The following is a 26,172-nucleotide window of genomic DNA, read 5'->3' as shown; positions in this document are numbered from 1 at the left end:
AGTAGCAGCAACTTTTTTACTCATTCGTCAACCAAATTGTCCGACAAGGAACTTCTAGACCAGGCAAGGGTCGAATTTTCTGGCCAACCTCCAACTACATCGAATCCAATCTTCATCGCCATATTCTCTGCCATTTCAAAATCCTAATACGAAAAGCGTACTTCGTTCTTCAAAGCTCGCAAATAGACGTATCCAGTTTGAAATGGCCGCTAGGTGGCCAATGGTGTTAGAAATGACAGCTTCCATGTATTTGAATATGGGAGCTCAGGAAAACTCAATTTTTAAGCAATAAAATGATTATTTATGATAATCAATACTTAATAGGTGCACAAAATGTGTCTAGAATATTATTAAAATAAAAACTGTTCAAAAAATTTGCAATTGAGATAAGTACACCATTCGATTCAGCAGGAATTTTGGGCACCAAAAATATATAGTTTTCATATGTTAAGTGTTTTATTTTAGAAGAAAATTAACAAAAAGTATGAAAATCGAGACATTTAGTATGGGAGCTGTCAAATCTCTCACCATCAAAAAGCAGCGTTGAGCTTTTGCTGGATTTGTCTATAGACTGATCGCTCTCTAGAACGCTGTGCTGGGCAAAGGTTCACAGCACCGAACCCTCTCCGGAAATCTCTCTTCCTTTTGGGAGAGTTTCTCCCTCTCTCATATCACTGCGCACGAGCAATTCGTTGAGCCGAACCAACAACATTCTCGAATTTGTGTAACGCTATCCATCAACACGCTCGTGTCGTGGTGTGTGTGAATGGTGGTCGCTCGAATTCTCTTCATCATTTCACAGATAATTAGACATCAAATAATCTAATTGTTCTGTTCAACTTCTTTACTGAATAATTCAGAACATTCATTTAACTAATCATAGACAATATGAAGCGGATTTACAATTATTTGCATTTCTACTAGGCTTATCTCCGACAGCCCAAAATCAGACATACGTAATTATCGCGGAATCTTTTGTCTTGCATTCCAACACTTTTCGAATCTATTGTAAATGAAAAAATCTTTCAGCAAGTAAAAAACCGCATCACATGTAAACAGAACGGCTTTTTTAAAGGCCGCTCTACTAGCACCAACCTTTTAGAATTTGTAAATTTTACACTGAATACAATGCATAATCACAATTTCGTAGAAGCAATTTACACAGACTTTAGTAAGGCATTTGACAGAATCGACATACCATTATTAATCTTCAAACTGCAGAAAATTGGAATTCAACCGAATCTTTTGGAATGGCTTAAGTCATATTTGACTAAGCGCGAACAAATTGTTCGCTTCCAAAATGTACTATCGGAATCAATTCACGTCACCTCTGGGGTTCCGCAAGGATCCCATTTAGGACCTCTTATTTTCATCTTGCATGTAAACGACATTTCCTTCATTCTTAAAAAAAATTAACGACCTGTATATGCAGACGACATGAAATTGTATATGGAAATAGGAAATGCCAATGACAGTCATGTATTCCAAAACGAAATTAATCTTTTCTACACATGGTGTAGTAAAAGCCTACTCCAATTGAATGTAAAGAAATGTACACAGCTAAAAAAGTAGTAATCCAGCTGCGTGTAAAAGGCCTGGGTGTAAAATAAATATTGCATTATTTTATGCAATTTTATGTGATTTTACACCCTGAAATATGTAGCCCAGGGGTGCCCAACCTTTTGGGCCAGATCTAATTTTTCTGAAGCAGTGGCGGGCCGGAACTAATATTTGATAACAGTTGAAAAAGTAAACTTTTTTTTTCAATTTTCTCATGATTGGGTTCTTTTAAAGTAAATACATAAAAGAACTAGTGATTTTAAGAATGAAAAACAAAGATAACATTCAAAATGTGTTTATTTGACTTATTTCAATAATTGTTTGTATAATTGTTTAAAATTGTATAGATTTTTTTTGACAATTGCAATTAAATACCTTGATATATTTTTTTATGAAAATAGAGCATTCAAATTTCAATGATCGTTGCAATTTTTTGATGTTTTTGATACATTTTTTTATATTTTTAAATATGAATAATTAGATTATTTAAGCTTTTTTTTTTTAAAAAAAAACTTTGTCAATAAAAAGTTGTTCTGAAAAAAAAACATTATTTTTGCTTACTTATTAAATAAAAAAAAGAAAATAGAAAAAAATCAATTTGAAGTAAACACAGTTAAAACTGAAAGAATAACATTTAGTATTTTTTTTGTAAATTTTAAGACATCAATCCAAGTTTTTTCATAAATTTCACAATTGTGCGAAATGGATAATTTTGTTTTGCTGCACAATTTTTCAACTAAAAAATATCAATATAAAAATTAAAAGAATTAAATTCAAACATGGAGAATGTTCTTATTGTATGTAAAAAATTGATCTCATGGTTATTTTTTTAATTCAGACAATAATTTTATTTATTTGATACTTCATGAACGGCCTTAAGGGCCGGTCATAGAACTATTTTGAAAAGCCGTCGCGGGCCGGATGAAATGGCTTCACGGGCCGGATCAGGCCCGCGGGCTGGACGTTGGGCAGGCCTGAAGCCCATCAGTATGGGAAACCTACTTGACCGAAATGTCAAGCCCATATATGCGTTTATCCTTACATCTTTTCATCGGTCTGATGGCCGAATGGGCTAAGGCGCCAGTCCTTATTGTTGGTGCTGGGTTTGAATTCCGTCGGTTGAATTTTTTTTTGTGTTTGCAAAAATTGTACATGCAGTGTGTAATATTAAGTGTTTATTTTGACAAAGGTGATGTGCATGCTTTTGCATGCGATTTTACCATCGGATTTTTTGCTGTGTAATTCCATTGCCTTCAGCAGAAAACATGAAACAGCAAACATAACAGTATTATTAGGAAACCAACCAGTAGAAAAATGCAAAGTAGTACGTGATCTAGGTGTCATCCTAGACTCACAACTAACTTTTGTAGAACACTATAACACAATAATAAACAAGGCAAAAGTACATTAGGCTTTATAAAGCGCTTTGCATTCTACTTCCAGGACCCGTATACTATTAAATTACTCTATATAACGTATGTCAGGCCACTCTTGGAATACTGTAGTATCGTCTGGAATCCATACTGTGCCGTACACCAAGCACGTATTGAATCTTCCCAAAAACAATTCTTACTGTACGCACTACGTAAACTTAACTGGACTGCATTTCCTCTCCCATCGTATGAAGCATGCTGCATGTTCATAAACATACAATCATTACAAGAACGTCGTACATTTGCCAAGCTCTCTTTCATCAACGACATTATTTCTCAACGCATACAGTCAGCAGCATTATTTTCAGAAATACGCAATAGTATTCATGAACGTCCACACCAGAATCAAACAGATGGTGAATGGAGTCAAGGCAGCCATGATTGCTGCAGAGCGCGAAAACAGTTCGCTGGTGGTGACGAGAACTTCACTGAAGCTGAGAGCTGAAAAAGCCGAAAAAGCGCTGGAGGCAAAACTGGAGGAGGAAGCGCTACGAGAGAAAGAACCTAAAACGCCGCCCGGCCCAAGCACAAAAAGGGACAGGGAAACGCCTGGAGAGGAGGAGGATGCAAAGAAGCAGAAGCAGGGGAATGGAGACAGTCCGGACCCAGTGAAGGAGCCAGAACCAGACCCAGGGAAGGAGAAGGAATGGGAGAAGGTCAAGAAAAAGAAGCGGAAGAAAAAAGGGAAGCAGAACGAGGACACCCAAAAACCCAAGTTTCGCAGGGAGCGTAACAAAGGCGAGGCTTTGGTGGTCGAGGTGAAGGAAGGTGTGTCGTACGCAGACCTCCTCCGGAAAGTAAGAACCGATCCGGAACTCAAAGAGCTTGGCGAGAACGTGGTTTAAACCAGGCGCACCCAGACCGGCGCGATGCTTTTTGAGCTGAAAAATGATCCGCGGTCAAGAGCTCAGCTTTTAAGTCCCTCGTCGAGAAAGCCGTAGGCTACGAATCGAAGGTGAGGGCGCTATCGCCGGAGACAACGATCGAGTGCAGGAACCTGGACGAGATCACGACGGAGGAAGAGCTAGAAGATGCGCTGATCGTTCTTCTGGATGACCGTACGACACCGATGGCAATCCGGTTGAGGAAAGCCTACGGCGGCACGCAAATTGCGTCGACCTGACTATCGACGCCTTCGGCGTCTAAGCTGCTGGAAACCGGCAAGGTCAAAGTAGGGTGGTCGGTGTGCCCACTGAGGCCTGTTCCTCGAGTGACCCAGCAGATGACGAGGTGTTTCCATAGACTAAAAAAAGACTACACAGTGGGATCTGAACCATGACTCAACCTTTTTATGACCCCTCGGCATGGCCGGTTCACTGTCAAAAATGACAGATCAAAATGTCAGAAACAGGCTACACTGGTGATTTTCTGACGTTTCTTTTTTTTTCTTTTTGTTTTGATTCTTGAATCTTTACAAACACATACATTCGTTTTATGGGAGGGTAATTTAGCCATCCAAGTAGAATCAGAGAACCGGAACGACCGACAACTTAGCCGCCGTCCGGTATGGTCCGGGTTATGGCCATGAAGTTTTCTTCACAATTTACATTTAATTTCCGTTCATTTTCACCTCAAGTCACTGATGGAACGATTGGCCACTTACGCATCGGTTTCGGATTGATCAGCAGTTGCCGGATCATGTCATGTAACGTCTCCTAGGTCATCCAACCACCGGAAGCAAAAGGAATCAAGTCGAGACTGACCGCGATGGCGGTAAGCGTGATACCGTACCGGACCTGTCAGTTAAATCGAACATAATTGAACCGATAGGTGCCGGGGTTAATTATACAGACGCAAACCCTATCCGACTCGGACAGATCTAGACAGGCTGGCGGAATAAGCGTCGAAAAGGGCCAATTGCGAGGAATCTGGCGAAATAAATCAGCGCATACCCGGAGGTGAACGAAAGAAGACCCCCGAAAGACCCCCGGCGATTCCGATCAAGAAAATTTTCTTAATCGTCTCCAGAGCCATCAACATCTAGACGAGCGAGTTGGTCTTCGACAAGTCACGACTAAATATTACCGGAGGTGGAAACCTCGAATCGCGTGCGAGAGAGCTGGCTCACTTTTGTAATAAAATAACGAATTATTTTCAAATATTATTTCATACATTTTAACACATCATCTATTGAATAGATTTCTTTCAGAACTGTGCCTGAATTTAAAAGTATTGCATAGTATTTGATTGCATTCTAACTCAATTTATTCGACCATTGAGATTCTTCACATTTTGGTTCACAAATACTTTTGGTTTGACTTGCTTTTCCCTAAGATTGTAGCGATCGGAGTTCCCGAACCTGCTCCTCGTGTACACAAGATGTCCTCCTTCCGCTTCTCTTCGCTGATCCATCGCCCGCGCAGCCCAGAACAGCATCAGGACCATCGGCACGGCCAATCTGTCCAGGTCGGGAAGCGATGACGGCCAGCAGACGTCTAGCGTTGAACTACTACTCCTGGGCGGAATCGATCTTGTTAGTCTTCTGACGCTTGGCGTACTTCTTAAGCAGATGCTTGCTGTCCTTTTGGCTAACACATCCTCCTAGCTGGCCTTCAGGTCACGTTTCTTGTCCTGCGGCTGCAGGTAGTGGTTCTCGTACCACTGATGAAACGGTGCGGCATCGATCACGACGCAAAGGCAAAGTTGCTGGCGTCCAGACGGTGCGCACAGACCTTCCTGTTTCCACAGCGGTTTGCACAAAATGGATCTTGGATTTGGCGGCCAAACGTACCAACTTGTACTTCCTTTTCTTGCGGACGGTGGCCTTTTGCCCGCCTCTTGTGATAGCTATTTTAAACTTGATTTTTGTGGATGATAACAGCCTGACGAAATGGTGAACCTAAAAGTAACAATTGTTTTTGAAACAACACAAATGTCCATCAAGAATCTTTTCTCACTCTTTCACTCCAGCGACGTAACTTTCTTTATGTTGGGCACTTCCGTTGCACCCTGCTGGATGAAAAGCCGCGAACCTGACTGACTGACACAGTCATGTCTCCTGGTGCACTCCAACTCCAACTAGAGAGCCTTTATGGAGAGGCGAAATGTCACTCTCAGGGTTCCAGTCGAACTGTCAAATCGGGGTTCCAATCGAGCAACAAGATCATGCAAGAACAAGGTCGGAATCAATTTAAAATAATTTTGACAAAAAAACGAGACTTATAACAATCACAAGTATTGTAAAACTGTTGTTGATAACAATCTGGTAGTTTTTGTTATGTTTATGCTTGTTCGGTACAAGAAAAGTGCCAGCACCAAAGAAAAACTACAAGTTTTCCAACCTTAAATTTGAATGACCTTGGTTGTTTGAAATTTCTCCCAGAACATTTCATTTCCCTATGTAGGTCCCTAACTCCAACAACCTGCACCGGTTTCAAAACGATTGCTTGAAGGCGTGATGCTGATAATTAATTTTACGAAATTATAAGCAGAAGTTGGCAAAAAAAATTCCACCCGTCAACAGATTTGCCAAAATAAAAACATAAACAAACTCGTTTTGCGCGCGCAAATCAGCGCAAAGCAAAATCGAAAATAACAGTGCGGCCAAGAAAATCTGTCATACGGGGGGCGAGCCGATGCGGTACAACGTGGGTTCACGCGGTTCACAGCTTATAAGTCATATTTTTTTGAAAAAAATGTTCTAGTCTTTAATTAGTCTATAGTGTTTCCGCTGTATGGGTTTCGGCCACCAGGCGAGAAATTGCGACGGTCCCGATCGAACCAACAGTTGCAGAAGGTGTGGTAGAGAAGGCCACATGGCAAGAGACTGTAAGAATAAGCCGAAGTGCATGCTCTGTAAAGAAGGAGATGGCAATAGTCACACGACGGGTGGCTTTAATTGCCCGGTATATCAGAAGCTGGCCTCGGGCAAAAAGTAATGGAGATGTCCCAGGTGAACCTCAATCACTGCGACACTGCACAGCAACTGCTGTGGCAGTCGACTGCGGAGACGGGTTGCGACGTGGCAATTATTGCAGAACCGTACCGAGTTCCACACGACAACGGAAATTGGGCCGCGGATACAGCAAGAATGGCGGCGATACACGTAATGGGGCGGTACCCCATACAGGAAGTGGTCTCGAGAGCATTTGAAGGATTCGTGATCGCCAAAGTAAACGGAAGCTTCTTCTGTAGCTGCTATGCTCCCCCCAAGATGGACCTTGGAGCAGTTTCAGCAGATGCTGGATAGTCTGACCGACGAACTGATCGGACGAAGCCCGATCGTCATCGGAGGTGACTTCAACGCGTGGGCAGTCGAGTGGGGTAGCAGATGCACCAATGCTAGGGGGCATAGCACGAGGTGGTCACTCCAAATATATTGCATTTATTTCATAAGTTAATCTGTATGTGCATCCATATTTACGCGCATACACTATTCCTCTATGAATTTTATTTCAGTGTTCACAGCTGTCATCGCAAACGCGCGCACTGTTTACAAACAACAAAAAAAATCAATCTGTCTATTACATTTTCCGGCCGAGCGATTCGCTGGCACTCATCCGGCAATTTCATGGGCCAGCAGCTTCGTCGTAGTAAATCCGGATTTTCCATTGTTTTGTGTTGAATTTAGTGCGTGTTTGGACTCAGTAAGGCACCAGCAATCGAGATGGTGGTAACCCAGGAGGACAAGTCGATCTAGCTGCTGGACGTGGACCCTCAGGAGACGGAGGACGACGGGGCGGTGGTGGTGCTGGACTCCAAGCAGAAGGGCAAGCGCACCGTAATCAAGACTTTGACACGGCAGACGTACTTTTTGCCCGTGTTTGGCCTGGTTGATCCAGAGAAACTCAAGCCGGGCGATTTGGTGGGCGTAAACAAGGACTCGTACCTCATCCTGGAGACACTTCCGGCCGACCGAGCAGTATTCGGACATTGGCGGGTTGGACAGGCAAATCCAGAAATTGATTGAGGCCGTCGTGCTGCCGACGACGCACAAGGACAAGTTCAAGAACCTGAGAATTCATCCACCGAAGTCGACCTACCTGAAGCTGGCCGGCCAGTAGCTGGTGCAGATGTTCATCGCAGACGGTGCCAAGCTCGTCTGGGACGCTTCCGCACTGACCAAGGAAAAGTCGCCGGTGGTTTAATTTCTTTTTATTTGTGAAATCAGTTTTTTTGTATTGTTAGATATGATGAAAAAAAAAACGATATTGACCGCCCCTCCTCTCCCTTCTCCCCCCATGCGACAACTCGTTGGGTTGCGAATAGGTGCGCGTACTTTTTCAACTTGCTATTCGGCCCCACGATGAACGTAAAGATCCGTTCCTGCTTCAACCACTTTGTTATCTCTCGATCCCAGTTGTCCACCAAACTGCTCGGAGTCATGGTCAGAACCCGCTTCACAATCGGCTGCCCGTATGGTCCCTGATTCTTCAAGGTGTAGATCAACGCCAACGTCTTCCCCAGTCCCATCTCGTCGGCCAAAATCGCTCCAAACTGTTCCGAGTCTTCGCGTTTCATTCCCAAAACCCTTCCCGCTGGTGCGGCCGCAAATGCTTATCCACGCAGTACGGAACGCAACCCTTTGTTATACTTCCACTGATTGAGCGAAGGCTCCCGCATTATCAACGGAACAAAGTCCTCCGCAATCGCTTTCTCCCCACAGTCCCAACCAGCTCGACACCCGTGTCGACACCACAATCGGACTCCCGGCGCACATCGACTCCGCCGGCGGCCTAAACCCTCCTCTCGCCTCGAATCGAACCCTCTTCACCGGCACATCATTCTCCTTGGCCACCTCCCCATCAATCCGCTCCACCAGTTCAACCTCCTTGCTCAACCGCGAACCCTCCTCCAGCTCCTCCCCCTTCACCAACCCGGAGCTCCCAATCACCTTGCCGTCCTCGTCGCCCAACGTGACGCTCTTCCCGCCCACGATGGTCAACGTTCCGTCGCCCTCCCACGTTTTGTGCTTTTTGGTCGTTATTTTGCCCCAGCACACTTGCGTCGTTGATGGTTCTGCGGGGGTGTGCAACGCTGCCGGCTTTCTGACTGCGACGGCTCGGGCTTCCAACACGCGGGCATGGTTCTCCGAGCTGGTGAGCAGCTCCAGCATGCCCGGGTCCGGTTGGGCTTGCGGTAACGGCTGCGGTCGGATTGTGAGGGTGGTGGAAGTTCGGCCGGCAGGGACCGCTTCATCGACGGTCCTGCCGTCATCACCCGCATTTGCTTCTTAAGTAGAAGTGCTGACGTTTGTAAATGAAGGAAACAAACAAGTGACAGTTCTGAACTGTCACTATCCACACTGAACAAAATTCAATTCCGAATATCGTGCAGATAAATCATATTTACGCTTGTATTTACGATATTTACGAAATATTTACGGAAGTAAATCCAATGCGCTACGGATCAACCATGTGCCCAACCCCGTGGGGCATAGCCTAATGGAAGCTCTTGCAAAGCTGGACGTTAGGCTGGCGAATCGCGGAACCAGCAGTACCTTCCGCAAAGACGGTCGTGAGTCCATTATCGACGTTACGTTCTGTAGCCCGCGGATAGCGGCCGACATGAACTGGAAGGTAAGTGAAGACTATACCCATAGCGATCACCAAGCGATCCGGTACAGCATCGGGAGACGAGCCCCGTACCAGATAGGAGCAGCCGGTCCTACGGGAGGAAATGGAAGCTGCAGTACTTCGACGAGGGTCTCTTCGTGGAAGCGCTCCATTGGTGTGATGGTTCCCAAGACTTGAGTGCCGACGTGCTTACAGCACAACTAGTGACAGCATGCGACACAACCATGCCGCGGAGACTGGAGCCAAGGAACTGTCGTCGTCCAGCCTACTGGTGGAATGAAGAACTCGGTACCCTTCGGGCAAGTTGCCTCAGCGCCAGAAGACGAGTCCAGAGAGCAAGATCCGAAGCAACTAGAGAGGAGTACAGAGAGGAGTACCGGTCTGCAAAGGCCGCGCTCAAGAAAGCGATCAAATGCAGCAAGACAAACTGCTTCAAGGAGTTATGCCAAGACGCTGATGCAAACCCTTGGGGGAGCGCATATCGTGTCGCGATGGCAAAGATCAGAGGCCCATCGATGGTGGCTGAAACGTGTCCCGACAAGCTGAAGGTCATTGTGGAAGGGCTCTTCCCAAGACATGACCCAACGACATGGCCTCCTACACCGTACAACGACGAAGGGGTAGCAACGCCGAAGGTCATCTGATCACCAACGAAGAACTTGTGGCAGTAGCGAAGAGATTGAAGGTGAAGAAAGCTCCCGGCCCGGATGGAATCCCGAATTTCGCCCTGAAATCGGCGGTTCAAGCATTCCCGGACAGGTTTCGAACAGTCCTGCAGAAATGCCTGGACGAAGGACACTTCCCCGACCCGTGGAAGGTTCAAAAGCTCGTGTTGCTGCCGAAGCCAGGCAAACCACCGGGGGGACCCATCATCGTATAGGCCTATATGTTTGCTGGACACCCTCGGAAAGCTTGTCACCTCCCATTTCCAAGGAAAGTGCGAGCATGAGACAAGATGGAGTACTATTGAATAGCAGGAGTACCATTTCCTGCACAGATGCAATAGAACACAGCAAACAATAAAAATGGGTCGAATTCCAACAGAATCCCAGATAATTAACCAGCCCTCCCAAGACAAGGATAAATTCAACCTACACAGAAATAAAAGAGGGGATTTTAGCGTACTTACATCTATATTGGCGAACTAAACCTAGTTGGCGTCCTTAAAACTAGAGTTGTGGGTGTAAACCTGAGTGTGTGTGTGACCCCCGTGTATCCCTCGACGATCCGGAACAACGTTGCTGCCCGGGCAGAATCCAGCTTGGTCACCGGCGAGAACGCCGGCCATCCGGTGCATTAGCCCCGCCGTCCAGTCGGCAGGAATGCACAGCAGCGCACTGCTCCACACCACGGCTCCAGCCATGATGGAATACAGTTTGTGAAACAGGAAATGAAGGCCGATCTCAAGTACTCCTATCTACTCCAGCATGGCCATGCTTTCCATGCTGATCGTAGACGCCACCTCACTAGCACACAAAAAGTACAAAAATACTCAAATTAACACCAATTAAGCACACGAGGGAGGGTCGCCACTCTACCTCTCCACCACGACCAATTTACGGTGTCGCGGCACCTCGCACTCCAGTGCGGTTATTATTCCACTCCTTGTTCTTCCTCACTGGTGAGACGGTTTTCACCACAGAAATTCCTCGAACTAAACTTCTTCTTGAGGTCGATCGTCCGGCGGAAAAGTTGACGGGTTGACGATCGACGCGGTCTCCTATACGCTAAACCAGTGACTGATGACGATCCGCGGGCGACGACCGGCTATATTGCCTGACCGATCGCGCCTCGCTTTATCACTCACGGCTCTAGTTGGCGTCGGCCGATAAGAGATTGGAGAGTGAGTACCGGGGCGTCGCCAGGGTGGCTGCTCGACTTGATTTCCCCATCGGGAAATTAGTTTGATGCTGGCATGGTTGATGTCGATCCGGTATGTTGATGTGATGATGAGCATAAACATAATCGGTGGGTGTGCATGTTGTGTTTTGTGCTAGGGTAATCATTCAACGATCGACCTTCGGATTTGAAATTGCCCAATATCTAGTGCATACGTGCCTTATGTGCGTACGGTTAGCTGGGAGATCACGCAATCGCGAGAGTAAGCGCGCAATCGGCATCGATCGGCTGCTGGGAAGCCGCGATCGATGATGATGATGGTTCTTGGCTTCTTGTTTGTGTTGTAAGTGTAGTGGTTTTATAAAATTCTAGCAGACAAAAGATCATATTTTGCCCTGATCGGGATGGTTTAGGGCACTCTTCTTATTATTCGCAGACTTCTACTGTTGCGATGGTAAACTGCAGCAGGCAGGTTACAAGCTTCTGGAACGGATCATCCGGCTGACCAAGTACACGGAGAGCGAGCATGGCTTAGCAGCGAGGCAGTTCGGCTTCCGTAAAGGGAGATCCACGGTGGACGCCATCCGGAAAGTGGTCGAGAAAGCCGACAAAGCGCGGAGGAAAAAACGCAGGGGGAACCGTTGCTGCGCAATAGTCACGATTGACGTCAAGAACGCGTTCAACAGTTCGAGCTGGGCGGCCATAGCAGCAGCGCTGCACAAAATGAAGGTGCCTAACTATTTGTGCATGATCTTGAAGAGCTATTTCGAGAACCGCGTGCTGGTCTACAACACTGCCGATGGACAAAAAACCGTTGTTGTTACCGCGGGAGTTCCGCAGGGATCCATTCTGGGTTCAGCACTGTGGAACGGAATGTATGACGGAGTGTTGACACTGGGGCTACCCAACGGCGTAGAGATTGTTGGCTTTGCAGACGACATAGTGCTGACGGTAACCGGCGAAAATGTCGAGCAGGTCGAAGTGCTGGCTATGGAGGCAATCGCAATGATCGAGAACTGGATGCTCGAGGTGAAGCTGTGGATCGCTCACCACAAGACGGAGATGATACTGGTTAGTAACCACAAAAAGGTGCAGCAGGCCCAATTACACGTTGAGGAACACGTAGTGCACTCGAAGAGAGCGCTCAAGTACCTCGGGGTGATGGTGGATGACCGGCTGAACTTCAACAGCCACGTCGATTACGCCTGCGAGAAGGCGGCGAAGGCGATCATGGCACTGTCGAGGATTATGCCGAACAACGCTGGACCCAGAAGCAGTAGGCGCCGTCTCTTGGCAAGTGTCGCGACGTCCATACTTAGGTACGGCGGACCGGTATGGTGGACGGCGCTGGAGACGAAGCGAAATCGAGCGCTGCTCGACAGAATACAGAAACTGATGGCCATGCGGGTTGCAAGCGCGTACAGGACCATCTCGTCGGAAGCGGTTGGCGTTATAGCCGGAATGATCCCCATCGGCATCACACTGGAGGAGGACACCGTGCGATACACCCGAAAAGGCACGAGAGGTATCCGGGAAGCTGCGAAAGCCGAATCGTTGGCAAGGTGGCAACGTGAGTGGGACACTACGGAGAAAGGCAGATGGGCGCATCGGCCTATCCCGTTCGTATCCACGTGGGTGAGCAGAAGGCATGGAGAGGTCACCTTCCACCTAACACAGTTCCTGTCGGGCCATGGCTGCTTCAGGAAGTATCTGCACAGGTTCGGACATGCAGAGTCTCTCTGTCCGGACTGCGTCGATTGCGAGGAAACACCGGAGCACGTGGTGTTTGGCTGCCCTCGCTTCGAGGCAGCGCGAAGCGAAATGCTGGCCATTATCGGAGCAGACACCAGCCCGGATAATGTGGTGCGAAGAATGTTCAGCGACATCTCCAAGTGGAATGCGGTCGTCGGAGCGGTGACGCAGATCACTTCGGCTCTCCAGCGGAAATGGAGAGACGATCAGAGGAGGAACGACTAGGAGCCTAGTCGAAAACCCACGAGTGTGGCTGTGAAGGAGAGCACGTTATGATGGTCGGCTTTACCAAATCGGTACACGTCTCGATGGTAACAGGAGTCGAGAACCCACGAGTGTGGCTGTGAAGGAGAGCACGTTATGACGGTTGGTTCTACCAAATCGGTACACGTCTCGATGGTCCAAGGAGAGGGCTGCATATGACAAGCCGATCAAAAGCAACGCGATTCTTGGGCGCGGTTAAACCCTCGCATGGACTCATATGTATGTAGAACAGGAAATGGTTCTAGTACCCGGCATAGATCCTGTAAGTAGACTAGTGCAGAAAATGCAACGCCTCCCCCCGAAGTTATACCGAAAGGTGGCCCGGGGGAAAAGGGCACGGCGTTCAAGGACTGGTTTAGTGGGTCGGGAAATCTTTTTTTTCGTTTTCCCAACCCCACACTACCTGAGAAATGAATTCTCAGGTGTCTGGTAGCAGATTCCGACCTTGTAAAAAAACACACACACACACACACACACACACACACACACACACACACACACACACACATACACACAAATATCTGGCAGAAAACTACAAACGGCAGATAATTTTTCAGCAGAAAAGGTCAAGTGGAAGACAGTGTCATTTGGCAGAATGGCAGAAAAACGATAGGCAGAAAACTATTCGGTAGAATGACGTTTGGCAGAATGCCACTAGGCAGAAAATTGAAAGGCGGAATATGTCGTTTGGCAGAAACTATTAACTGGCAGAAAAGTCTTGGTCAGTTTTTTCAGTAGCAATTATTCTTGCAAGTATTTGTTTTTTTGTGTTACGAGTTTTTTTTATTTACCATACTCTTAATTAAGATGTATATACCGTCAGTGGGGGTGACTATGGGTCAAAAAACGATACACCTCTCGTATTTTCTTAATAACAAAAACAATTTAAATAACATCGAAAATCTTTCAACGTAGATTTGTTCTTAGATAGTTTACTAACATTTTCCCAAAATATGGTGGATTTTGATGAACACTACCTTAAATGCCAATAGTTTGAAAATTGACCCAATCTCACCCCTTAGAGGGGGTGACATTGGGTCAAATGAAACTAAAATGATGCTCAAATACAAAGATATGGTAAAAACAAGTCATCTGATAGCGTTTCTTGTTCGAGGGAATCGTATTGATACGCTACAATGTTTGAAGTGGATATTTTCAAACATTTGGGTAGTTTTCGAGCAATTCTAACAAAAATATTAGAAAAATGATTTTTCGAGCGGTCATTTTGGCCAAAAACGTACGCCAACTTTAGACATCTGCCAAAATAACAGGATTTGTTCTAGGAACGAGATTTTTGCAGTGAAGTCATCTTAAGATGTCCCCTACACAACCCCTTTAACAGAATTCAGTTTCATTGAGAATAACCTTAGAAATGGTAAAATCCGTAAAAAATCACTTTGACCCAATCTAACCCCCCAGACCCAATGTCACCCCCAATGACGGTACCTTAAATGCCAATTGTTTGAAAATTGACCCAATCTCACCCCTTAGAGGGGGTGACATTGGGTCAAATGAAACTAAAATGATGCTCAAATACAACGATATGGGAAAAACAAGTCATCAAACAGTGTTTCTTGTTTCAGGGAATCGTATTGACACGCTACAATGTTGATGATTTTTAATTATTTGGGTAGTTTTCGAGCAATCCTAACAAAAATATTAGAAAAAAGAGAGGTCATTTTTGGCCAAAAACGTACCCCAACTTTAGACAGCTGCCAAAATAACATCCTGGGGACTGAGCCGATTGGCAGAAAATCGTTCGGCCGAATGACGTTCGGCAGAACGCTAATTGGCAGAAATGGCCATCTGGCAGAAAAGGTTAATTGGCAGAATGCTATCCGGCAGAAAAAGTCGTTTGGCAGAAAATTATTTGGCAGAAAACTATTCAGCAGAATAGGACAAATGGCAAAACGGCCTTTTGGCAGAACGGTCTTTTGGCAGAAAGTCAACCAGCAGAATGTGTCATTTGGCAGAATAATTTTCGGCAGAAAAGGTCAAAGGGCAGACAGTGTCATTTGGCAGAATATCTAAAAATCAAAAGAGAGATTTGAGCCGAAAACATGGAATCGTGGAATAGTTTTTTTTAAATATATTAAAGACCGAATTGCACACTTCTCAGCATTTTGCTGGAATATTCACCTACTCCAAGATTGACCTGGAGTTAGGCTCAGCTGTCTTTTTATGTTTGGGGATGCGCTCCCGAGGGGCAGGACACAGTTAATCAATTATTTTTACACTAATCAATTAGCGCTGATTTTCGTCAACTAGCTAATTGATTAGCGCTGATTTGACATTCCATTCCCATCGCATATTAAGTTATCTTGTCTTTGAGAAAAGTCATTTTGACAGCTTGAAAATGATCTGAACCGCAGGAAAACACTAGACTAACAAAGTAATCTCTTGTGCGGTTTTATCCGGTGCAGGCAGGTTCCGGGCACAACCGGAGCATGGATTTCGGCATGGCCTCAACCAGCAGCAAACTCTCGTTGGAGGCCTGCTAAATCCGACCAATTTGGTGCTGCACAAGGAGGCGAATTGAAGATTTTGGCCAAATGAGAGCAGGAGGAGCGCGGAAAGATGCAGCAGGCCTGCCAGTTGCGGAAGCTAGACGATGGGATCGATAAGCAGAGCACGGCCATGATGTCGTAAGGACCAAAACAGCAGATCTAGGACGCCGCTAGAAAGGAATCGGAACGATGGATAACCCAAAAAAAGAAGATCCGGCACGGCACGGTCCAATGCTTTCGAAAGAGAAACAGATCAAGTGTGCAACAGCTACTACCGCGGCCAAACTCCCGCCTGTCTCTCTTCCGTAAGCGGGGCCCAGTCCAAGAAAGGCCTAATTGACGGGGCTATGAGGACTCCGGCTCCAAAATGGACGCCTTTTTCGACGTCGGGAGACCGACATGATTGGCATTCGCCAAGCCACCGATGTCGGTTTGTCTTCCGCGTCTAATCATCCCCAACGGCTAGTTTCAAACTCTACTGCTGCGATCTCGGCAGCGATTCTGTTCCGGTGGCAATCGACATTTGCCCTCGCCCGTTGATCTAAAGGCCGGCGGATGTACCGCAGCGTTGTGCTGGTGTGGTGGAGGCGACATCGTCTGCGATGCCCGTCGTAGAAGTGAACGTGAGATCACATGACAGTGGCATGACTGCGGGCTCCACGTCCGATTGATGCTTTTTGCAGGAGAACATATTTCTGTTTTTTTTTTATTTTTCAAATTTTGAGTTATTTAGTGTAACATTAAACAATTTTCCAACAAATGTCCACCCCTTAGTTGGGCTTTTGCTTCAGCAGCGTTTCATAAAGCTCGTCGGCCTCCTCGCCGGTCTTGACCCACAGCAGCACCGACGTCGGCGGTGGCTTCGTCTCCGGCGTCGGAACGCACACCAACATGACGTTGTTCTTGCCCATCCCCTGCACCGGCATCATCTCGTTCAAAATGATGTTAACAAAATCTGGCCGATGTCGGTGTCGGCCCGCACCAGGGCCTGCACCTTCCCGTCCATCTTTTTGATGTGCAGCGTTCCGATGTAGTTGCCGTTGGCTGTGCGTTCCGATGTAGTTGAGTAGTTGCCGTTGGCTGTGACGAACAGCTACTGCACGGCTTGGAGAAGATGCTGTCCTTTTCCTTGACCGGCGTGAACTCCACCTTGAACGGTTCGTCCTCGTCGTCATCGGTGGTAGCCTTTTCGTCCGGCTACTGTCCTCGGTGGGTTTGACCACGTTGGGGAATCTGAAGCCCGTTCCGGTCGTGGAACTTTTCGAGCCAAACCCGAAGCTGAATGGTTTGTCTGCCGGTGGAGTCGGTGCCGCGGCCGTGTTTGTCGTCGTCGCTAGCGCGACGCTAGTGGCCGGCTTTACGGCCGTTGGCTCCTTTGGGTCCACCTTGCTGATCTTGAAGATCGGCGTCAGCTTGCACACCGAATTCTCCTTGGCCTTCTCCGAAATTCAAGCGGCCACGACCAAGTTAAGCGCCTTCACGTTGGCCGCATACTTCTCATCCCCGGTGTGCTTGCCGGCGGAACCTGCTGTGTCCTCCTTCGGCGGGTTTCCAACCTGGGAAATGACCTGCTTGCTCGGGTCGGTCGTGGAGAAGATGCTGGTTCCCCGCGCGGACGTCGTGGCTGCCGTCCCATTCGTAGGTTTCGCGATTCCAATGAGAAGCGAAAATGGACTGGTTCCTCCCTCAGCACGTTTCAACGCCGGTGTCTACGTCACCCCGGTGAATCCCTTGAACGCACCTTAACTCCGACGACGATACACCGCTGCCCGCAGAATCTACCGGAATGACGCGTTTTTTTCGTCTCTGGACGTCTGGACAAATCAGCCCACCTCCTTCTCATCGTTCCAGTTGCCGTGGTTCAGGTCGGACTGTGCACCCCGTTTGGCCATCTTGCCTAGAGAGTTTTGCTTCGATATTTGAGTCAGCCGGAAGAAGACCACACGGAGACTTCGTTCCGAAACCAGGTTGGTCACTTCAATTTCCAAACGTTTTCTTTACGTTTGTTTTGTTTTGATGTTTTGACGTGTATCCGTCAGCCCAAGATAACATTTGAAGGGTAGGAATACGCTAATTGATTAGCGATAATTCTAATCAACTAGTTGTAAATTCTAATTGACTAAACGATTATTATTAATTAATTAGGGCATGTGTCTCACCCCTCGTGCGCTCCCTTCTTTTCAATTGATCTTTAATCTTCCACAATAATCTGTTGCACTAGCCAGTGAGCCTAAGCTCTTTTAAGGCAGTGCATTTCTTATATTCTAACTACATTCTATGAGTTGGTATTGATGGCGAGCGGTGGTGGCAGTTGTTGACTAAGATGAGCGGCGTTTGACGATGGGCGGTTGCTGGTGGGTGGTGGGCGTTGGGCGGTGGGCGTTGGGCGTTGGGCGGTGGGCGGCGGGCGGTGGGCAACGGTTGGTGGGCGATGGTGGCATGAAACGATATGTAACAGAACATTAGTTTTGACTTCTACACAAAAAGATGGATTCTCTCCTTCATGTTGATGGTGAGTAACCGTTTGAAGGCGGCGATGGTTGTCGTTTTTTTGCAGTCGGTTGTCATTGCATTGTACAACTTCCCCCCGAGGTAGGAGAATTTTTTTCTTCCAAACTCCGTGTACGGCCGTGGTAAGATGAAATCTCCTAGTTGTCGGGATGCGCGAGATGACTCCCTTCTCCTCAGTGCAAAGTTGTGATGTTGCTTGGCGTCCGTTGAGATCTTGCGGTGCAGCATCATAGTTTGTAGTTTATACAATGCTTTCACCGGAAGGATCGAATCAGTACAATCCGAGTAAAGTTGGGTTGTAGGAAACAGCAATGGCTTGCGTGAAATAATTTTCAGGCAGCGATTTTGAAGAACTTGTAAGTCGTGTAGATCCGTTTTACAGGCTGCTCCCCAGTTTGCAACTAGGTACTGGATTGTGGAGTGTACCAAAGCAAAGTACAGCATTTTCATTTGTGGGTAAGGAATGAACGACGAGATTCTCCAAAATATTCCACACAGAGAGCTGCGTTTGCTTTTGAGGGCCCTTATATGAGCAGTCCAGGACATGGTACTATCAAAAACGAGGCCAAGAAAGGGATAACTGGAAACTTCTTCAACAGTCTGTCCCTTTACAATAAGTTGAGGGTGATCTGGAACTCTCCTCCTTGACGAGTGGGTGATCATGTATTTGGTTTTCGCAAGTTTAAGGGATAGCACGTTCGTTCTGAAGAAGTCGTTCAGGAGGACGATGTCTGCTACCTTTTGTCGTTGTAATTCTTCGCAGGTTACTCCTCTGTATGACACTGACGTGTCATCCGCAAACAGTCGAGTTTTCCCGTTGAGCTGCAGTTTGCCGATGTCATTGATGAAGAGCAAGAACAGTAACGGACCCAAGTTACTCCCTTGGGGCACTCCAACAGTTATGGGACACCACCCACTTCTGTGTTTTCCAATAGACACGTACTGCTGTCGTCCTTGTAGATAACTTTTCAGTAACTCAAGTGGTGTTCCTCTGATCCCATAGCGTTCCAGCTTTTGTGGGAGAAGATCGTGGTTTATGGTGTCAAATGCCTTCTTGAGGTCAATGAAGAGGGTGGCTGCAAGTAGTTTGGAGTCCAACGAGCTGTATATTTTGAGCACGACATTGCCCTTCAAAAATTTGCAAAACTCGGTTTCTCTGCACGTCTTTGTCGCTGGCTTGAGTCTTATCTCAAAAATCGGATCATTCAGGTGAAAATTGGAACATCGCTGTCGATGGAGTTCTCGAACGGTTCAGGAGTGGCACAGGGTAGCAACCTCGGCCCGATTGTTTTCAACACTTTCGTCAACGACTCCAACTCTTTCTTCAACGACAACTGCAATCTCTCGTATGCTGATGACTTCAAGATCTTCCTCGCTATTGACAACTTACCTGATTGCTACAGACTGCAGTCCCGCCTAGACAAATTTGCCAACTGGTGTGCGTTGAATCGTTTGGAGCTGAGCGTCTCTAAATGCACTATGATATCGTTTCATCGCAAGACCAGCCGGAGGGTTTTTACATTTGAATACACACTGGATGGACACGCGCTCGAACGTCTGAAAGTAGTGAAAGATCAAGGAGCTCTACTAGACGAACCCTTATCTTTTCGCCCACAACAAGCAGCAGTCGTGAACAAGGCCAACAGACAGCTCGGTTTTCTGTTTAGAATGACCCGCGAATTCGACGACCTCCTCTGTTTACGCTCGTTGTACTGCGCGCTAGTCCGCTCACACCTGGAATCATCGGCAGTTATATGGGCTCCCTACCACCAGAACTGGATCGATCGTATCGAAAGGATCCAGAAAAAGTTTGTCTGGTTTGCCTGTAGGAGAACGCCATGGACGGACCCAACTAGACTACCACGTTACGAGGCACGCTGTAACCTGATTGGACTCGAGACCCTGGAAAATCGTCGGACAATATCGAAATCTATCTTCGCTGCTAAAATACTGACTGTGCAAATCGACTCCCCCAATCTGTTAAACTTACTTAATACCCAAATTTCTTCTAGGGACCTGCGAAATCGTCCAAACTTCCTCGCACGACCGCGTGTCAGGACCGAGTTCCACAACAACTCACCAGTTCGATCGATGTCGGCGGCGTTCAATGAAATGTACTTCCTGTTTGAATTTCACGAGCCCATTCCAAGATTTCGCGAAAAACTACGCATCGAGTTCCAGGAGCGTACAAGAACTTTGCTTGGTGCGCCTCGCCAGGATCCCGTCGTTGGGCGGTTACGCATAGGACGACAATGACTTGACTAATTTTTAATATGTATTGTAATTTACCACGTTTGTTGTCATGTTATCAATCTCGATGTAATTTATTTTAAAAGAAGTGAGGTTTTGTGCCTTTGTGAGAATGATTCTAATGTTTCAACTCACATCGGCTTTTGCCCTCGCCAACCAAAACATCCATGTAGACCCTTGGTTCGATGGATTAATAATAAATAATAATAATAAATAATCATATGTCTTCGACTAGATCACACGTTGCCGTAAGTGTGCTCGACCCCGGTCTGAACCCATATTGGTGTGAGTAAAGAATTGCAGGGCGATCGTCGGTCTTTCTTGTTACATATGCGTTAACGCGGCAAACGATCAATTTCTCTATCAGTTTGTCTAAGACTGAGAGGGTTGAGATCGGTCGATAATTGTTGACGTCCTTCTTATCTCCTGCCTTGTAAACCGGTACGACTCGAGCCACTTTCAAGCAATCCGGGAACTGTCCAGTCATGATGATTTCATTGAAGACATCTGTTATCAGCTGCGCAAACACCTCGTAATGCACCTTAATGAAAGTTGCAGATATGTTGTCCGGTCCCGCACATTTCTTGGTGTCCAGCTGGTTAATCAACGAGAATACTTCATTGTACGTAGTGGGACTGAGGAACATAGAATCGGGACGGCGCGGCAGAGTGTTGAAGCGACATATATTTCGATCACTTGGAATAGTGGCCGCAAGTTTGTGCCCAACACTGCAGAAGAACTCGTTGAACAGCTGGCAGATTTTGTTCACAGACCGAGGTGCATCATTTACACCGTTCCTTCCAAGTACGTCTCCTACAATCCTCCACGCGTTCTTCTGGCTGGTGTTTGAAAGCAATCTTTGATAGTAATCTTTCTTGCACCTGTCCTTTTTGGTTGGCAGCATCCGTGACACGTGACTCAGCAGGCCTGCTACTTCTTCGTCCAGCGGATTTCGTCTGCTTCTTTTAAGAAGATTTTCTTTCCAGCGCATGATAGTCCACAGGTCAAACGTAATCCAAGGACAGTGACCCTTTATCTTAGCCTGAACCGTTACTGTTTTAGTGCATTGCTTGACGAAATTGTTGTAGTTGGTAATTACTGCTGCAAGTTTCTCATTTGCTGACATTTCCATCGGCAACCCTATCATAAACTCGTGGAATTGTTGGTTTAGTCGCCTATGATCGATGATGATCCTTCTCCAGAGTCGTTCTCGTTGTGTTGCAACCAAGATTGAATGAAGACAGCACCAATGAAAGACTGTTTCATTCACAACCTTATCGAGCAGCGCTTCAGAGCAAATGACATGATCCAGCACATTTGAGCTCATAGGTCGAGTAACCACATTGTTTGTCACGTAAGTGTTGTAGGACTTCAGAACACGCATGTACTCCTGGACGGTGTTGACGGATGGCTGGTTTACTGCTATGTTCATGTCTCCAACAATTATGCAATCGTGCCCTGGTTTGCTGCTGGACACAAACTGCTCCATTTCGGAAATAAATCTCCTTGCTTCGAAATTTGGTGGACGATAAATCGCATGGAAATCAATCGGCTTACCCCGCTTCAGCACCAGTTGGATATGGTGCATACCGTCCTTAATTGTGTTGCAGCATTCATCCACATCGAGTTCATCTCGGTAAAAACTGCCAGGCCCCCATTTGATTCATTCCGACAGGAAAACATAGACTTGTACCCCGCAATGTTGAACAAGCAAACGCGATCTTGTTGAATCCACGTTTCACCTAGTACAATTATGTCTACCCTTCTGTCGAATCTGTGTAGAACCTCTTTTATGCTGTCGAACTTTGTTACATTTTTCATGCTGCGAATGTTGAGCTGCATAATTCTCAAAGACGACTCATAGGGTAGATTGGTATTGGAAATAAGCCACTCATCAATACAATCAAAACTTTTATTGGTATTCAACATTTATAAACACAATACAAAAAATGATCTTCAGCAGCAGTCATTACTGGTGCTGATTTTTGACACGTTTGTTGCGATCAATCACCGGGGATGAATCCTCAGATGAACAAACCGATAATTTGAGTGGTCGCTTCGACGTTTGCTGTTTAAGCTTCTGAAGATCTACACTGCTGCGAATCACATGGACGGATGAATTCTCCGATTTCTTCACCAACACAGCTCCGTTTCGGCCAGGCCAAATGAATTTGAAGTCGGCAAGATACTCAGCTTCTCGGGCCTCCTTCAACAGGTTCATTCCAAACGAAGTCATCTCGTCCCGCAGCACGACTCTGTTTTTGAACGCAGCAAATTTCGCGTCGACGGCTGAAGGAAGAAGTTGTCCATGGTTTTTCTTCTGGGCAAAAAGATCCTCCTTGAACTGCTCCTCGGTGAAAGTGACCTTGATCGGGGCCGTAGACGTGCTGGCGCTGTTTTTGCCCTTGGAGTTCAAGCGCCTGGCATCTTGGATGGCGTCTTCACTCAGCTCACATCCCACAGAGGCAGCTACTTTTCTCACCAGGTCAGTTGTGTTCTCACCCTTCATTGTAGGCAGCCCGAGAATAACCATATTATTGGTTATCCCAGCTCTTGTGAGGCGGTCCACCTCGAGCTCAAGCTGGTTCACTTTTGTGCTCACAGTGTGATGTTTACCGTGCAGATCACCTACCTACGGCATTTGCCAGCTCCTTGTGGTCCTTGCCCAAAGTGACCAGGTCCCTCCTGAGCTTTTTGAATTCGGCTGAGATGAAGTTTTTCGACTTTTCAATCTCCGTAACAATATAATATCCGGTTTTAATAGCAGTCACTTCAGACAGGCTGCATTCATGCGACTGAAAAGAACTGCATCTGCTGCTGAACTGCGTGATGAGCTTTGTTGGGCCGCCAGGCAGTCCTCTGTGTAGTAGTATGGCTTCGACCGCAATTTCGGAATATTTTTGTCCAAGACATTTTTGCACTTAAAATGCGCCCAGGAACCGCAGTGAGCACATTCGATGACTTTTTTCTGGTCGAGTTCTTTCTTCTTACAAACTGCACAAAACATATCAGCATCTCCAGACATCGTTGACAAACAACAACAATTCCAACTGCAATTGTCAAATCAGCTAACAAAACACCGACGACACAGACGGCACGGGTTACGTTCTCTCCGGGTGACAAATTAACACAACAGTAACGGTTAGATGCAATTAGAGTGCAACAGGCTTTTTTATGGCACCACTTTAGTTATTTCTGCGATCTCGCCCTCCAGCTTTTTAGTACGGAGTCACTCTCGATCCTCCGAATTTAGTATTCGTTTCAAGATATTTCCAGACCTTTAAAAAAAACTCTAGATCTTTTTCAACAAAAATATGTGTTGGACTTAAGGGAAATTGCGATGATTTTAAAACTACTTTTTTTTAATTTTTTTTTTTGATGAAAAAACGTTGTTTCGGAATTTTCAGTACGCCCTCATGTCGGGCGCCCAAATTTACACAAAAGTCCCTCTGGCACCAAATTTCTATCTCTTCACGGTTTCGAGCTACAAATCACTGAAAAACTTATCAAAGTAAAAATCCAAAAAAAATGAAAGGGATCGTACCACCACAGAGTCACCACTGTCGTTTGATTTTTGGTTCCACTTCGCGGTACATCGTAGGTATATCGCACGCCTGCTACCAGCAAACCTTTTGGAGCCAAACATTGAAATGAACTTTTTGCTCTAGGTTACTCTGTGGTACAGCCCCACCGTCACGAGATTTCGAAAAATAGACCTCCAGTTCGTAAACAAGGACCAAAATTACCCATTATAGCAAAGTTTCACCAAAATAGAAGAGGCGTCAGGGCAACTGCTGTGTAAGTTGGCGGAGAGTGACCCATATGAAAACTTGAAAATATTAGAACTTTCATTACCGTAATCTGGGGTGAATCGGGACTACAGTCTGAATAGGGACAGCAGTTTCTAGAGTACTTAAAACTTTTAAATTTGGAAATGGATTTACACATTTTGTTGGCCTGAGTCTGCTCTAACCGAAACCAACCTGAAAAATCAAAATATTGTGCTCCAACATGGTTAAAACTGCTGTCCCAATTCGCTCCATGTGTCCCGATTGACCCCAGTTTACGGTACTTGAAATACTTAAACTATATTAAAAACTTGAAAAAGTTTATGAAATACTTAAAAAAACGATTAAAATACTTGTTAAGCTTAATAAACTCGAAATATTTACAATACTTGAGTATTCGTGACGAGATTTGTTTATATTGTTCTCAGTGCCGCTTAATTTCATCGATTTTCGAGTGCAAAGCAACTGTTTCGTCGCGCCGATTTACTATTTGAGTGCCTATCTCTTCGGAACTGTTGGAGTGCACTTAATTTTCCGCGTGTTAATTTCCCAAAAAGTGGATTTAGTTTTGAGTATTGTGTTTACGAAAGTGATAACGGAGACATACTGTTTTCATCGCTCCCCCAGCACGATTTTTGTTTTGAATCAGCGCCATCTATTGACTGATAGCGGATTTAAGGCTAGCTCGTGTTCTTCGGTTGCCTACTTGCTGGTGATTTGCTGACTGCTGTGGCCTGATAAAGCCTGATCATCTTAAAATCGGGAAGACTGACATCGGAGCTAATTAAACCGTCATAATGTCTGCTGCGTCGACGCTGAACATCTCCAAGAACACCATCCTCTGCCACGCATGCGCCGGGGATGTTAACGACGAGTACGTTCCGTGCCAGGGATTCTGCAACGCGGTGTTTCATCTGAATTGCAGTGGCGCCAAAACGGAGCTGCTGAAGGAGATTGCTGCACACCGCCAGATCTTCTGGCTCTGCCGTTCTTGCACAACCCTTATGACGGACTTGCGCCATCGTCGCTCTGTCCAATGCGCATTTGAGGCTGGCCAGGAACTATCGCTGAGCCACTACAATCGCACAGTGGAGCAGCTCAAGTCGGAAATCCTGTCTGAGTTGAAATCTGAGTTAAGCTCAAACTTTGCCAAGCTTATTGCGTCAAACTCGTTGACCCCTAGGTCTGCCGGTCAAGGTGCGGGTGGTTCACGTGGCACAGGATCGCGCCGTCTTTTTGATAACAATCCAGCGCCACCCCCAGTGCCGAATCCCTTGCCACCGAAGGATGACGTCGGCAAACATGGAGGACTTGTCGATGGCGTTCTAAAGGATGATGAGACGGGAATGGAATAGCTGCCAGCGTCGAAGACCGCTTCTGGCTGTATCTATCCCGCGTCTCCCGAAGAGTGAATGAGGAACAAATTACAAAGCTCGCCGTCGATCGCCTTGGTGTCAATGACATCAAAGTGAAAATGCTGGTTGCCAAAGGTAAAGATGTCAGCAGAATGAAGTTCATCTCATTCAAAGTTGGCATGCACGTCGACTTGAAGGACAGGGCTCTCGATTCTAACACGTGGCCTCGCGGTCTTGTGATCCGAGAATTTGAAGAGCGCTCCGGAGATTTTTTTTGGGAGCCGACAAACGCGATCAACCAGACTCAGCAGCATCCGCCTCCTCCTCCTGCCCAACCTACACCAACAAAACCGTTAACGCCGAAAGCCACGCCAAAGTCAACGCCGAAAGCCACGCCA

At 46.4% G+C, this 26,172-nt stretch overlaps 2 protein-coding genes, 1 long non-coding RNA gene and 1 pseudogene across 3 annotated transcripts in view; all 4 read right to left on the bottom strand.

Moving 5' to 3' along the window:
* Positions 1–26,172, bottom strand: part of LOC6054476 (syntaxin-binding protein 5) — a 430,924-nt gene that overhangs the window by 258,049 nt on the left and 146,703 nt on the right. The gene's annotated exons all lie outside the window — the stretch shown is intronic.
* LOC6046944 lies at positions 7,267–8,137 on the bottom strand. The gene is made up of 2 exons (XM_038260986.1): positions 7,976–8,137; positions 7,267–7,912 (listed from the first exon to the last, which is right to left on the bottom strand). Exons 1-2 carry the CDS (start codon positions 8,011–8,013, stop codon positions 7,489–7,491), a joined length of 462 nt encoding a protein of 153 aa, XP_038116914.1. The 5' UTR covers positions 8,014–8,137; the 3' UTR covers positions 7,267–7,488.
* Positions 10,623–11,839, bottom strand: LOC119769117. The gene is made up of 2 exons (XR_005278293.1): positions 11,047–11,839; positions 10,623–10,974 (listed from the first exon to the last, which is right to left on the bottom strand). It is a non-coding gene; the product is annotated as an uncharacterized LOC119769117 (long non-coding RNA).
* Positions 15,454–17,762, bottom strand: LOC6045875 (annotated as a pseudogene).

This window comes from Culex quinquefasciatus, chromosome 1 (assembly GCF_015732765.1).
Source record: "Culex quinquefasciatus strain JHB chromosome 1, VPISU_Cqui_1.0_pri_paternal, whole genome shotgun sequence".
Classification (NCBI taxonomy): Eukaryota; Metazoa; Arthropoda; class Insecta; order Diptera; family Culicidae; genus Culex; species Culex quinquefasciatus.
The sequence above is the reverse complement of the archived record's forward strand: the minus strand, read 5'-3'. Positions and strand labels throughout refer to the sequence as shown.